The sequence below is a fragment of the Gossypium arboreum genome, chromosome 2, assembly GCF_025698485.1.
Source record: "Gossypium arboreum isolate Shixiya-1 chromosome 2, ASM2569848v2, whole genome shotgun sequence".
NCBI classification, from domain to species: domain Eukaryota; kingdom Viridiplantae; phylum Streptophyta; class Magnoliopsida; order Malvales; family Malvaceae; genus Gossypium; species Gossypium arboreum.
This window is the reverse complement of record NC_069071.1, coordinates 109,244,374-109,261,124: the sequence shown is the minus strand read 5'-3', so window position 1 is coordinate 109,261,124 and position 16,751 is coordinate 109,244,374. Positions and strand designations below refer to the sequence as shown.

At 32.8% G+C, this 16,751-nt stretch overlaps 1 protein-coding gene across 1 annotated transcript; it reads left to right on the top strand.

The window, feature by feature from the left end:
- Positions 1–13,756: 13,756 nt before the first annotated feature.
- Positions 13,757–16,110, top strand: LOC108466529 (transcription termination factor MTEF18, mitochondrial-like). The gene has a single exon (XM_017766892.2). The coding sequence runs from the start codon at positions 13,757–13,759 to the stop codon at positions 15,494–15,496; it is 1,740 nt and encodes a 579-aa protein (XP_017622381.1). The 3' UTR covers positions 15,497–16,110.
- Positions 16,111–16,751: the final 641 nt, after the last annotated feature.

Below are 16,751 nucleotides of genomic sequence, written 5' to 3'. Positions count from 1 at the left end.
CCAAATTTCATTGTATACTTAGATTATTATTTAATTAACCTTAATTAATCCATAATTATCATTATTATCCACTAGCAAGTATTTAATAATGGTTTATTAACCATTTTGGCCCTTTAGATAACCGTTTTGGCCCTTTAGATAATTGCAATTTAAGTCCCCAAGCCATTTCCTAAGTAAAAATCTATAGCAATTTGACTTTACAATTTAGTCTCTAGGCCTTAATTAATTATTATTTCGGGTAAATCACTTATCTAAATTTTAATTCATCTATACACTAACTTCGTAAATATCCCTATTTAATATTTACGGACTTGGTTTACAAAAACGGGGTCCTAAAACCATTTTTTTGATACCACTAGAAACCAAGTTGTTACAGTGTCCAGGTCTGTTTTACTAGGGTTCCATTAGGCGAAACATTGAAATTGAATCTTGAAATTGGAAAATGAAATAAATTCAATTTGGTAATCTATTATGATATCTGATTTAAATTGAAATGGTATGAACTTGTAAATTGATTATAGTATATGAAATTTGATGATCTTGTATGAATTGGAATAAGTTGGTGATGTTTTGGACATGCTATAATGCCTAACACATTTGTATACTTATGCTTGTTATGCACTTTTTTGTGACATTATGTACCAAGCTTTAGCCAAATGTATGTCAAATCCTTTTGGTAGTAGCAGGTAAGTGTTGTAATTTTTATATGAACTTACTAAGTGTGGGTTTGGATGGACAGTGTGGTGCAGTGCATTTAGTTTACTTTTTGTCTCATGCTACAGTATCTAATTTCACTGCTACCTCTACCTTTACACTAACCGCAGGTAAACGCACCGTCCATCCAAACTTACACTAAGCATTAAATGCTTATCTATCTTTGTTTTCCTACATGCAGATCCCCAACTTGCGGAACTCACCAAGCCAGATCAGTGTGGATATCCCACTATCATCAAGACGGTAAAAATATGTACATTTTGGTATCTCATGTTGTGGCATGTATATAAGGTCTTTAATATGTAAATGGTCATCCCTAATTATGAATGTTATTGTTGGATTTGTGCCTATGGGTATGTGTAATTAAGCTTGATCTATGGCCTAATTATGCCTAGTTTTTGGTCATGAGTTGTGTATGCCATTTGAGCATTTGGTTATAAAGGTTTTTTAAGCCTTAATTGCATAAGTTGGCATGATATGATGAATTGAGAAGCTGGGATGAAATTTTACTTGTTATGCTTGCCATTATAGGTCCTAAAGTTTGGTCATTTTATGTGATTAATAGGGTGGAACCAAAAATGGATTGAACTTGTAGTAGACTACTCTCAAGATCGCAACACCACCTCATAGATGTCGTGACACCAGCCTTCAATGTCGCGACATTGTACCCCTATTATTGTGACACTAACTCAATGAAGTCTGGAAACTTTACATTTTAATCCTCAAGTTGTAATGCCAACTTACTGTTTTGGAGGTCACAACATCGAACCCTTAAAGTCGTAACTCCAACCCGAAATATTTTGAAACTTTGCAATTTAGTCTTTCAATGGTATTAGGTTATGAAAAGAGTTTTTGCAAGCTCGTATAAAGCCAGGATAAGATAATATATTATAAGATAAAGGTGTAATAATCAGGTTAGTAGATATAATATGTTGAATCAATATAAATTATGTTTTTGATTGTAGTTGCTCTAGCAATGGATGTGACATCCTATAGCTCAGACCCGACGATTAGGTCTGGCAAGGGGATAGTTATACTTCTCAAGTGTTAGAATTAAGTCACCCAAATTCTTATTTAAATAAAATACGATGGAAAATAAAATAAAAGTAAAATCCATATAGAACTAGACTTCTTTTATTTTATTTTAGAATAAGGTTTTTAAACCTTATTAAACTTCATCTATTTTATATTGATTAGGATAAGGTGTTTCAATCCTACTAGAATATGGCTTTGCAAGCCTATAAATAGACATAGTCTATTCCTTTTGTATTGATTCAAATTTTTCAACATAGTGAATTTTCTTCTCCTCTGCCCGTGGTTTTTTCTCTGAAAGGGTTTCCACATAAAATTTGTGTGTTCTTTATTTTATTTATTTTATTTTATTTTATTTTTCCACAAATTGGTATCCGAGCTTCCGGGTTATTCATCTCGATCACGGTAATGGCATCTTTGAAGTATGAAATTCCGCTGTTGGATCACAACACCAGATTTGCATTGTGGCAAATTAAGATGCAAACAGTTCTCGCACAGATAGATCTGGAGGATGCCCTGCTAGGGATAGATAAGATACCTTCGACATTAACAGATGAAGAGAAGAAGCGTAATGATTGAAAGGCATTAACACAATTACATCTGTATTTGTCCAACGAAATTTTGCAAGATGTGATGAAAGAGAAAACTGCCGTTGCATTATGGAAGAGGCTAGAACAAATATGTATGTCAAAAGCTCTAACAAGCAAGTTGCATATGAAGCAGCGTCTTTATGCTCATCGTTTGGAGGAAGGTGCGTCTGTACATGAACACTTAATAGTGTTTAAAGAAATCCTCTCAAACTTGGAGGCCATGGAGGTTCAGTATGATAAGGAAGATCTAGGGTTGATTCTACTTTGTTCGTTGCCCCCGTCTTATTCAACCTTTAGAGACACGATTTTATATAGCCGCGAGTCTCTCACAGTTGATGAGGTTTATGATTCTTTAACCTCGTATGATAAGATGAAGCATCTTGTGGTTAAACCCGACTCTCAGGGAGAGGGTCTCATTGTTCGTGGGAGACAAGATCAGAATGTTGATGATGATCGTGGTAAGACATAGGAACGGAATCCTCGTGGTAAATCTAAGGGTAGATCAAAGTCTTCAAACAGAGGTAAAACTTGCAACTTCTGCAAGAAGAAAGGGCACATTAAATCTGAATGCTATAAGCTACAAAATAAGATTAAAAGGGAGGCTGCGAATCAAAAAGGAAAACAACTAGAAAATTCTGGTGAAGCTGATGTTTTAAAAGACTACAGCGATGGTGAACTTCTAGTCGTTTCTGTCAATGATTCTAAAGTAAGCGAGGAGTGGATACTTGATTCAGGTTGCACCTTCCACATGATTCCCACTCGGGATTGGTTTACAACTTACGAAATAGTATCTGAAGGTGTTGTTTTGATGGGAAATAATGCTTCATGTAAAATCATAGGTGTTGGAACAATTAAAGTTAAGATGTTTGATGGAGTTGTCAGAACACTTAGTGACGTGCGGCATGTTCCAAAATTGAAAAGAAATTTAATTTCGTTGAGTACTCTTGATTCAAAAGGGTACAGATACACAGCTGAAAGTGGTGTTTCAAAGATTTCCAAAGGGTCCCTTATTGTGATGAAAGGCGAGAAAGATTGCCAAGTTATATGTTTCTGTGGTTCTATCATTCATGGTGATGCATTGTCGCTTCCTCTTCCTTATCAAATGATGATATTACTAAACTTTGGCATATGCGCCTAGGGCATATAAGTGAGAATGGCATGGCAAAATTAAGCAAAAGAGGACTTCTCAATGGGCAAGGAATTTGCAAACCTGAATTTGTGAGCCTTGTGTTTTGGGAAGCAAAGAGAGTTCGATTCACTAGAGGAATCCATAACACGAAGGGAAAGTTGGAGTATATTCATTCTGATCTGTAGGGGCCATCTAGAGTGCCTTCGAGAAGTGGAGCTAATTATATGCTAACCTTTATTGATAATTTTTCCAGAAAAGTTTGGGCGTTTTTCCTGAAGCAAAAAGGCGATGTATTTTTCGCATTTAAGTCTTGGAAAATTATGATCGAAAAACAGAAGGGAAAACAGATAAAATACCTCCGCACAGATAATGGCTTAGAGTTTTGTTCTGATGAGTTTAATAGATTGTGCAAGTCAGAAGGGATCATGAGACACTTGACAGTTCGTCATACTCCACAAGAAAGCGGCGTTGTAAGCGAATGAACGAACGATCATGGAGAAGATTCGATGTATGTTGTCAAATGCCAACTTACGAAGGCATTTTAAGCGACGACCTCTCTGCATGTTTTTGATCAACCGATCTCTATCCGTTGCCATTGAGAAAAGACTCCACAAGAGGTATGGTGCGGTAATCCCGCTAATTATTACGATTTAAAGATTTTTGGGTGTCTGCGTATGCTCATGTTGATAATGGAAAATTGGAACCGAGATCTATTAAATGCATTTTCTTGGTTATAAAGTGGTGTAAAAGGGTATAAGTTATGGTGTCCGAAAATAGAAAAGTTGTGATTAGCGAGATGTTGTTTTTGATGAAACTGCTATGCTACCTAACTTGTCTCTTAAAGACTCTTCCAATAAGAAAATCAAAAGCAGGTGGAGCATCAGATTAATATAGAGTCAACTCCTCAAGCCAGAACAAAAATTGAGAATAGAGTTGCTTCTTCACCACAATACTCTATCGCCAAAAACAGAACTAGAAGAGAAATTAAACCTCCAAAGAAGTATGCCGAGGTTGATCTAGTTACTTATGCTTTAAATGTGGCTGAAGATATAGATGCGAATCAAGAGCCATCTAATTATTCTGAGGCGGTTAGCTGTGAAGACTCAGAAAAGTGGATGTTTGCTATGCAAGAAGAGATGGAATCACTCCACAAAAACAGAACATGGGACCTTGTGAAACTTCCTAAAGGTAAAAAGGCTGTTCGTTGTAAATGGGTGTTTAAAAATAAAGAAGGGACTCTAGGAGTTGAAGAACCCAGATATAAAGCAAGGCTTGTTACAAAGGGTTACTGATCAAATTCCGAGTGGACTTCACAGATGTGTTCTCTCCAGTTGTTAAGCATAGTTCGATTCAAGCTTTGCTTGGTATTGTGGCCATGCATGATTTGGAGCTTGAGCAGTTAGATGTAAAAATTGCATTTCTGCATGGAGAACTTGAGGAAGATATTTACATGCAACAACTAGAGGGTTTTATAGTCTCAGAAAAAGAGGACTATGTTTGCTTGCTGAGAAAGTCCCTTTACGGTTTGAAACAGTCACCAAGACAGTGGTACAAGAGGTTTGATTCCTTTATGACTTCTCATAATTTCAAAAGAAGTAGTTTAGACAGTTGTGTTTACTTTAAGAAAAGCAGTGATGGTTCTTTTGTGTATCTACTTCTTTATGTTGATGACATGTTGATAGCAGCAAAAGATAAAGGAGAGATAAGAAAGGTTAAAGCACAACTAAGTGAAGAATTTGAGATAAAAGATTTAGGACCAACAAAGAAGATACTTGGTATGGAAATTCTCAAAGATAGAAAAGTAAGTAAATTGTACCTAAGTCAAAAGGGGTACATTGAGAAAGTTCTTTGCAGGTTCAATATGCAGAGTGCTAAGCCTGTTAGTACTCCTTTAGCAGCCCATTTCAGACTTTCGTCGGCCTTGTCTCCTCAATCAGATGATGAGATTGAGTACATGTCACATGTTTCATACTCTAGTGCAGTGGGATCTCTCATGTATGCTATGGTTTGTTCACGTCCAGATTTATCATATGCAGTCAGTGTAGTTAGCAGATATATGGCAAATCCCGGTAAAGAACATTGGAAAGTAGTTCAGTGGATTTTAAGATACTTAAGAGGCACTACTGATGTTTTCTTACAGTTTGGAAGAACTAAAGATGGAGTTATAGGGTATGTTGATACTGATTTTACTGGAGACCTTGATAGAAGAAGATCTCTCACAGGTTACGTCTTTACAATCGGAGGTTGTGCAATTAGTTGGAAAGCCACTTTGCAAACTACGATCGCTTTGTCTACCAAAGGTTGAGTACATGGCGATTATTGAGGCTTGTAAAGAAGCTATTTGGTTGAAGAGACTATTTAGTGAACTCAATGAAGACCTTCAAATCGATCAGATTTTGTGACGATCAGAGTGTCATCTTTCTTACAAAAGATCAAATGTTTCATGAGAGAACAAAACACATTGATATTCGGTATCATTTTGTTCGTGATATTATTGCTTGTGGTGATATTGTTGTGAGCAAAATTAGTACTCATGAAAATCCTGCAGATATGATGACTAAGTCACTTCCTATAACCAAGTTTGAGCATTGCTTAGACTTGGTTGGTGTTCATTGTTGAAGTTAAACCCTTAAGGGGTTTTATGGAAGAGGTGGAGAACTTGTTTATTGAAAGTTCACGATGAAGAACTTGTTCATTGAGAATTTGTGTCAAGGTGGAGATTGTTAGAATTAAGTGACCCAAATTCTTATTTAAATAAAATACGATGGAAAATAAAATAAAAGTAAAATCAATACAGAACTAGACTTCTTTTATTTTATTTTAGAATAAGGTTTTTAAACCTTATTAAACTCCATCTATTTTATATTGATTAGGATAAGGTGTTTCAATCCTACTAGAATATGGCTTTGCAAGCCTATAAATAGACATAGTCTATTCTTCTTGTATTTGATTCAAATTTTTCGACACATCAAGTCATCAAGATCTAAGTTACCTACACACGAAAATAAGCAAAACGCATGTTGAACAGTAGAGCTCAATGGTGCTACATTATTTGGAAATAATAGAACACATATATAAGATTCAACAATAGATTAAATCATATCTATCTTTCTTGTCTCATGCATTTATTTATCATGTTTTCATACTTGTTTAACGTACCACATATCATTATCTTGAATTCAACTATTATACCATTTCAATTTCAAGTATCATGATGTATATCAATTACACACATTAAACTATCACATATTTGCCATACCATCTCAATCACATGTATTCTATGACATTTCATAATAACATATTGACTTTCTCATTTCTCACAATTGAATCCATTGATTTTTGTTATATCTATATTAGCCTTCAAGGTTTGTAATAATCATATCACATGGTCTTTATCATGCTATCATCAATGCTACGATGTTCATATACAATTTCAAAAATCAACATTCAATATTCATCATCATTAACCAATTCACATGTTTTATAATCCATATTAACCAGACATAGACTCAAGACAGATACACGGATTAGCCAATCACCACACCAATATAACTGGCACTCAGTGCATCATCGGCACGTTCGAAGTATATTATACTTCTTGCCTTATCAGTATAAACCGAAGTAATAAATATAAATGTGTCTAGCACCTCATTGGTACGTCCGAAATATAATGTGCAGTCCATGCCTCATCAGTATAAACCGAAGTAAACACCATATACTAACCTTATAAGATGCCAACTATACCAAATTTAATCCAAGATTGTTAATACGGTATTCAATGTTTCATAGCATTCGTATTTCACATATTCTAAGTCATCATATGGCAAATTCATATCATACACAATTTATTTTCATACCATTGAATATCAAGACATCACATTATCATGCTTTCTAATTGTACATAACACATTCATGTTATATACATGTGTTTACATCAAGACATCATTTGCTTATCATCATATACATATATATATATATACTTTCATCTCATTTCCATAATTCAACCATAGCATAAATATACTCACCTATTGTGCTATGTATTAAGAACAAATCATGAAAATAAAAACCAGGATAGGTTACTCATCTACTACCTTCGCATTTCCTTTATCTTGAGAAGGTCTAATGTTGTTTTTAGCTAAGTACGTTAAATTCGATAATAGAAATAATATTAGTTTCACACAATCACATGTACATACATTAATAAAACATAGTTTGCATTTTATTCATCTTAGTCCTTATATCTGAATTACTCATATCTTTTGATATTTAGTATCGAATCAAAATTCAATTTTATAATTATTCATTAGGGACCTTATACTTTTAATCAATAGCATAATTTCTTAATAGCTTTCAATTTATTCAATTTTTCCCTAATATAAAGAATTAACTATATAGCTAAACATTTAAATCTACGCTAATTTCACTATTTTATGATACAATCTTAACAAAATTTAAGCTTAACAATTAGGCATCCATCATTTTCAAGCTTAGAACCTAACAACTCTTTATTGGCAACTTGGTATAAAGTTAACAAATTGAAAATCTATTACTTAGGCTAGTTAAACTGAGCTTAAATGATAAAGAAAAATCTATTAAAATTTCATGAATTTAACTTAATTACCTTATAGAATTTTAGACCAAAGTGAAAGGAATAAAAAAACCTATTTTTTTTGTTTTTTCCTTCAAGCCTTGGAAGACAAATCCAAGGGAAGATGATGACTTTCATCTCTTTCCCACCAACTTATCATATATATACTTAGGTTAATAGGTTTAATTAAACTTAATAAACTTAACTTAACTTAATGATTATAATATATAATTATTTTTCTTAATTAAAGAATGAATAGATGAAATAATCACACTCCATTTATCTATGTTAAAAATGGTTATTGATAACCATTTGCCTTGGTTGAATTACTAATTTAGCTCTATGACATTTTTCTAAATTAAAATTTAATAACGATTGAACTTTTACAATTTAGTTCTTGCATTATAATTACTTGCTTTCTCGATTTAATTATTCAACAATTCAATAATATATTTTGATACTAAATATGTAATTTCTTCTATTCATAATTTCACAGATTAACTTTATAGAATTTGATTCCGAAATTGCAGTTTTGGACACCAGCTAAAATTGGATCATTACACCTTCAATACGGGGAATGATAGAGTATTACATGACAACTAGTGCCCTAGGCTAGCACGATCATCTTATCCTAAAATTGTTGATGAAGTGGCATAATTAGACAAGGAAACCCCTCACCTACAAGTACCCCATAGAAAAGGTAGCAACATACTAGACTATCATTCTCCTCTTTGCATATTTCGACTCTCTGCTTAACTCAAGTGAACTGACTTGTTAACCATCATTACCATCTTCTCCTTATCTCTTCCTTTGTTAGTGTCTTGCATCAAAAAGTCTTATTAAAAAGGGCGGGGGATTGTGAAATGATGGGTGGGACTTAATGTTCCCCCATGCATTTAAGGGTGCATGGGCCTCTGTCACATTTTTGCAATGAAAATGAGTAAAAGCACAATATATAAATGCAGGAAAGAGGCTACAAGAAAAGAAAAATGAAGGACCATGCATGGGAAAGCTAAAGAAGTACAAAAGCTTAAATTGCTTGTAAAGGATTACACCGCCATAAGCTAAAGTATATTTTTGAGTTATAAGTTGTTTATAATTTTGTGTGCATATTGATGGATGAATTTTTGTTGAAGTAAATTTGTGATGATTTTATTGTTATGAACATGATACATTCTTGAAAATTTTGTGTTTTTGTAAAGTCTATTGTGTTTGGCTATTCTCCATGATAAGTATTTTTTTTGGGTGAAAAACATAGAAATAAAATTACATCAATATAAATTGAATAAAAGCATCATTATTCTTATCTTGTTGAATAAGATCTAAAACTTCATTCGGGGCACTATCATAAACCTAAATACTTGAACTTTATGCTGGACTTAATTTCGCCAAACAATTACCAACTTTATTAAAATCTCTAGGACATATCTTATGCATCATTGCCCTTCAAATCTCATAATTCTTTGAACTCTTCTGAGCACAATGATATTGGAGTTTGTCATCATTTGTAAAACCCTAGCAACTTCCAGATTATCCGTTTGAATCGTGGCCCTTTTAATCCCTTTGCTAAGCATCACCGGTGAACCATCCAAGATTCCCTAAAGTCTTAATTTGAAGATTGAGCAACGTCTCAAACAATGATTAAACCTCAAAATCCAACTCCCATGTTGATATCGTAAAACACCCCTAGCAGAAACACTTCCTGCACCGCTAATAACTGCACCATCAGTTAACAAGTTAACCTATGTATTGGCCATAATTGGTTGAGGAGCATTCGTAGAGGGAAGTTGTTGATTGCCTCTATGGCTAAGATCGAACTATTGTGCCCAACTAATGGAAACCCTAACGGTTTCAAGAGCCGTCTAAGTAATGCCTTGAAAAATGAACACGTTCCTGTTTTTCCAAATGCGCAATACGATTAACCTGAAGAGACAAGACCAAGAAAGCCCTCGATCAAACACTTGTACATATGAACGGAGATTAGAAGTCAACCAATATTGTAAGGATCTGGAGAAGAAATGATTTTTCCTATCGATAGCAATGACCTGTAACCAAGCTTCCTTTGCAGCCGAGCAATCTCTAAGAGCATGGAGAGTATTTTTAATTTCACAACTGCAAACACGACAAGAGCTATTATGACCATTTCCTCGCCTAGAATGCTCCAAATTAGTCAAGAGCCTTTGCTTAGAAGCTAGCCAAAGGAAAATTTTAACTCTCTGCGGCCTCTGATACTTTTAGAATACATCTTTTGCGTTTCAAGAATGCTTTTTAAGAGACCAAAAGGCGCTACGTATCAAAAGAGATCCTAAAGCCATACATGTCCAAATAATTCTATCTAATCCTAAAAAGGGATGAGGAGGGGGAATACAAACTATCTCCATGATCACTTCCTCAGATAACCAAATGCGAAACAACTCAAGATTTCAACTACCATTTGGCATAACCATATCACTAAAATTACAGATCAAATTGAGGTTCACATGAAAAGGAATTTGCGATATCAAAGGAATTTGATCTCTTGATGCTCTAACATTATATGGCTTGTTCATGTCATCTTTTGGCCAATGTGGGGTAAATTACTATTTAATTTTTTTTCCTTTTTCAAAATCCATTTTGTTTAAACTTTGTTTAAATCTCACATGTATGATTCAGTACTAAAATTAATTTTATTTATTTCAATGATATTTTTAAATTAAGAATATTAAAATAAATAACTTTGCTAACATTTTAACAAATTTAAATGTGATATATTTCTATTTTTATTAGATTTATAATTAAATTAACATAATGTAAATATTGAGGGTTAAACTTGTTATTAAGTTAAATTTAGAACTTCCATGTCTTATCTCCATCACAAAGTTAATAAAATTAGATATTAAAAAAAAAGACAAATGTGAATAGTTAAGTGATTATTTTAAAAATTTTATTATTGGATGATAAAAGAAAAAATAAAGCATAACTTTGGTGACTTACAATATAATTTACTCTTAAAAATTAATAGACCTATGGATGGTGTATAATTAAAAAAAAAAAGCGTTAATCAAATATGATGGGTTTCCACCATTCTAATAGCGTTTCTATAGGAACCAATTTTGTTCCAATACCACCTATAATGGCAAGAATGCTCCATTTTGATAAGAGATCGGGACACTCACCCCTAAATTACGTTCTGTTTTAAATTTCATTGGGCATTCATCGTTGCATCATGTTTGAGTCATTTTTGCCCATTTCGTCAGAATTTGAGGTACCGAACGATACCCAAGCAGAGATTGATTTCAATGCATTCTTAAGGGAAGAAAAACGAAACTGCAGATTGCATAAGCTATGGGAGATAAGACGATGGCGTAAAGAAAATATAAACAAACCCTAGAAAAAAAAGAGTATCCCTAGACAATTGGGCCGGCCATAAAGAATAAGTCCCAAAATCTTTTTTGATGGTTTAATCTAAATTCTACCTCAAAATAAATTTTCAATCATTATTTTATAATTTTTTTACATAAGTATGAAAAAATTCTTAAATTTTTTCTTTTAAAATTAAACTTATATTTTTTTTCACTCATTTGGGTACTTGAACTTTCAAAATGCATAAAAAAGACTTTTAAACTTTTTGAAAAAGCAATTAAACCCCTACTTTTATTAAAATTAGAAAAAATTGTAACACTATAAAATTTTATAAAAACATAAAAATTTATAAAATATATAGAAATATAAAAATTTATAAAATTTTATAAAGTCTTAATAAAATTATACAAAATATAAAGAAATATAAATTTTGTAAAAAGTTATAAAATTTTTGTACCAAAAGAAACATTTTATAATTTTTCTATAACATTTATTGATTTTTTATTTTTTTATCGTTTTAGCCACATATCACGTTGTGTTGCGACACGTGATGACTTTAACTGAAAAAATTAGATATCGTTAATTTTTTATGATTTTTACAATTTTTACTTTTTACGATTTTTATAAAAATTCTAATTTTAATAAATTTTAATTTTTATTTTTATTATAATTTAATAATTTTTCTAAAATTTATTATTTATTATATTTTTTTCTAATTTTAATAAGATCGGGGCTTAATTGCTTTTTTGAAAAATTTTGAGGATTTTTGATGCATTTTGAAAGTTCAAACACTCAATTGAGTGAAAACAAAAGTAGGGGTTTAATTGCTTTTTTTTTTTAAGAAGTTTGAGGGATTTTTTTTTATGTATTTTGAAAGTTCAAGTGCTCAATTGAGTATAAAAAAGGAGGGGCTTAATTGCTTCTTTTTTTTTTTGAAAAATTTGAGGGCTTTTTACACCCTTAAACCTAATTTATTTTAAGTTTAATGAATAAAATGTAAATTTATTAATAATTTAGTATATTTAAGCATAATTTATCTAATAATTAAAAAGATTATAATTTAAGGGATAATATATTTTTTACCTTTAAACTTTTTTTATCTAATTTTATCTCTAGACTTGAAAATCGTTATTCTTTTTAAACCTATTTTATTAATGACTGTAACAAATAAGAGGATAATGTAACTTTTGATCTCTAAACTTGGTAAGCAGGTTCACTTTGGCCCCTGAACTTGACGACTAATTTCACTTTGGTAGTTGCAACTTTTTTTAGTTCATTTCAATACTTGAACTTGACAACTAGACCCATTTTGAATCGTGAACTTGAAAAATCTAAAAGTTCGATGATGTGACACTCAAAGTTTGAAAAATATTATTTTTTAGATAAAGATGAGGCACAATCTTAGAGTATTATATTCAATGTTTTAATAACTACAACGATGGTTGAACAAGTTAGACCCCCAGTTCTTGGTTCAACCGTTTGGTCGATTTGACCGTCGAACCAACAATAATTAATTAGTTAATTAAAAATTCATAAAAATCTAAAAAGTCAAGTAAAACTATTTTTTTTGGTCCAACAATTGAACTAGTTGAATCAAGAACTGGTGGTCTAACATGTTTAACCATCGGTTCGATTATTAAAACATTGAATATGACACTCTGAGATTGTATCACATCATCATCTATTTTTTTTTATTCTTTAAGTGATGATGTGGCATAATCTTAGAGTGCTACATCATCAAACTTTTAGATTTTTCAAGTTCAAGGATCAAAATGGATCTAATTGTCAAATTCAAGTGCCAAAGTGAACAAAAAAAAGTATAGGTACCAAAGTGAACCTAGTTGTAAAGTTTAAGGGAAAATGTGGACCTACTTTCCAAATTTGAGGGCCAAAAGTTACATAATCCCCATTTTTTTTTTCACAGTCATTAACATAATGGGCTTAAATGAATAACAACTTTCAAGTTTAGGGGTCAAAGTGGATAAAAAAAAGTTTAGGGGCCAATATGGACCTACTTGCCAAGTTCAGGGGCCAAAAGTTACATTATCCCATAAACTAATAACCATTCTACCCTTGTTTAAAGTCTAATTCTAAAACCCGCGTCGTCCAAAACCCCTGCCGGAATCCGAATTTGTAAAACCTCAGCGGGTCACTGCAGCTGCTTCATGGCTGCCACTGTATCACTTGACGAAGATTAAACCAAAATATACTCTCAAAACTTACCAAATCCAAGGTATATTACCTAAACTTAAGCCCTCTTTTTTTTTGTTTTCTTCTTCAAGCTGTAAAAGTTCCTCCTTTTTCTGCTCTCTCTACCTATTTATTTTTAGCAAAGATTCATATTTTTTTGTCAAATTAATAATGACCCATTTTCGAAACCTTAGAAAACCAGCAATTCTCAAATGGGCATCTTCTTGTTTCTTTGAAAACCAACTCAACCCCCCAGTTTTTGTAATGGGTTCGTTTCACTTATCACAAAGGCAAAACCCTAGGTTTTATAGGTCAAAAGGATCAGCTGTAGCAGTGAAGCGTGAGGTTTTAGAGGCTCCCAAAATCCCTCAGGCCACTTTGAAAGAGGCTCAAGCTGCTTTGTTGGAATATTTGCATTGGACTAGGAGTATTCCGTTTATGGATGCGGAGAACATGAGCAAAAACTCACCTCATTTTTTACGAAACCTTTTGAAAAAGGTTAACATTGTTAAGGATGTTAGAAGCTCTATGGCGCGGTTTTTACGTTATCGTCCCATTAATGAATTCGAACCTTTCTTTGAGAGTTTGGGATTGAAGCCTTGGGAGTATACTCCTTTACTTCCTAGGAATTTGATGTTTTTGAGTGATGATTCATTGTTTTTTGAGAATTATAGGGTCTTGTGTCAATTCGGGATTGAACGAAATAAGATTGGTCGGATATATAAGAAAGCAATTCAAGTGTTCCAACTTGAATCTGGTGCTTTGCCATTAAAGCTTCAAGCTTATCAAGAACTGGGGCTTAGCCACTCTTTTATGGTTAAGATTATTGTTTGTAGCCCTTGTGTTTTGATTGGTGATATAGATATGAAATTCATTAAGGTATTAGAGATTTTGAGGAGTATGGGATTTGATCATGCTTGGGTTCAGGAGCATTTGTCAGATCAAGATTCATATAATTGGGGTTTGATACTTCGTGTTCTGAGCATCTTTAGTGAGATGTTCTGCGGTAATGAGTTAGTTAGGTTAATCAGCCAGCATCCAGGGCTTTTGTTTGAGGGTTCTGGGTATGCTACTTTTTCACTAGTCGGGTTCCTGTTGAAATTTGGACTTCCAATAGATCAGATATCTTCTATGTTCCTACAGTTTCCAAAAATCCAAGTTCAGCAATTCGTTTCAAATCTTATTAAATGTTTTGTGTTCTTTCACGAGATTGAGATGGAGGTGGATTGGATTGCGAAACTTGTTTGTTCATACACTGTATTACTTGGTTCATGCAGGTTGAAGAAAACTAATAGTTTACTTAGTAACTTGAATGTTGGAAAAAAGAGGCTTTGTAAATACATCCAAGAGAATCCCCAAGAATTGAGTAAATGGGTTATTGGATTAAGAATTGTGCCATTACCAGACTCAGGAGAGAATATAGAGTCAAAAAGGTTGAAGATGAAGTTCCTTTTAGACTTGGGATATGGAGAAAACCCAAACATGATGAACAAAGCATTCAAGGTGTTTCGAGGCAGAGGAGGGGAGCTCCAAGAGAGATTTGATTCAATCGTAAATGCCGGTTTGGATAAGGCAGACGTGTCTGAAATGGTCACCGTATCCCCTCAAATCCTAAATCAATCAAAAACTGTTATCCAATCTAAGATTGATATTCTAGTAAACGAATTGGGTTACCCCTTATCGTCTTTAGTATCATTCCCCTCTTTTCTTTCCTATACAACACAAAGGGTCAGGCTTAGAATGGCAATGTATAATTGGCTCAAAGATCATAAAAAAGCAGAGCCTGACTTGGCCTTGAGCACCATTGTTGCATGTTCAGACAAAATATTCCTGAATCAATATGTGAATCATCATCCTAGTGGCCCTCGAGTTTGGCAGGATCTAAAAGCAAAGCTTAGCATGGATAAATGATACATTATTTACCTATTTTATTGCACCATTATGAGTTATCTCTTGCAATTTTCCACTGATACTTTATGCTGTTTAACATCACTTATCCTGCATTCATACATAGTAAAGAGGAACCAATTTTCTTCAACTACCAGATTAGCCTGTATGGACAGAGTTTATTTACGTCAGGTAATAAAGTTTTAGATTCTGGTTCCTACTTTATGCTTTCTTTTTCTTTTTTTAGGGTTCAGCATTTAGACATCCATCCATATGCATTACTTATTATAACCATTGACTTCAAAGTGAGTCCATCATGATCCTAATAACTTGTTACCAGCTGTAACTATTTATTTCAGTCTCTAAGATGAAAATTTGTCAACTTTGTGTTCTGGTGGTAAAAGTACTATAGAGGTTTCTATACTAGAAGTCAGATTGCATGACTATGTACCACATGGTGTGCTGCATGTGCCTTATGCTGATATACAAGAATCAGTTTGTTCTTTGATCTAATGTACGTGTACCATAGTATTTTTATCTTTCTGGTTCTACATATTTGTATGAGAGTTCTTTGTTTGTCAATTGTTTGTTGGGACTTGGGAGTGGCATAATATGTAATTGACAATAACTTGTCAAAAGGACTTAACTCTTTGTTTTCGCTTTTTCACAACAACACATGACTAAATCAACTACTTCTATATAATCATACTTGGAATTTGATTAAATTTTCAAGGTAAATTCATTGAACAATCAATTAAGCCTCAACTATCTATTTTTATGTCCTAATAGAAAAGTTACTTGCAAAGTTACTTGCGTGACTTGAATTCAGACCACATCTGAGGCGGTGAACATCTTAGTTAACACATGGGTTTTTTTGTTTTTTTCCTTTAATTACTAAGCACTTTGTTTTGGTATTTGAAACTATTTTATTAACACCCCAAGTGCCTGAATAAGGAACATTGTCCATTGTTGGAACTTGAAAACGTACAATCTCTAAACCCAAGTCTTTTTTTTTTCCATCCTCCAATAATAAAAGTTATTACTAAATAAATTAAAAGAAAAAGGGGAAAAAAAAACCCTTCTTTTATCTTTTGTAATGGTGTGAAAAACACCATTCAACTACAAAGACAGATCCATTTCATCAGATACAGACATTTATCGTTTATATATTTAGATATAATATAATTCCATGTGTAATTTTCTATTTCCTTTTGGGATATTCCAATATTATTACTCAATGACGATTATACCCTCGTGTCAATAGATACTTATTAAAATT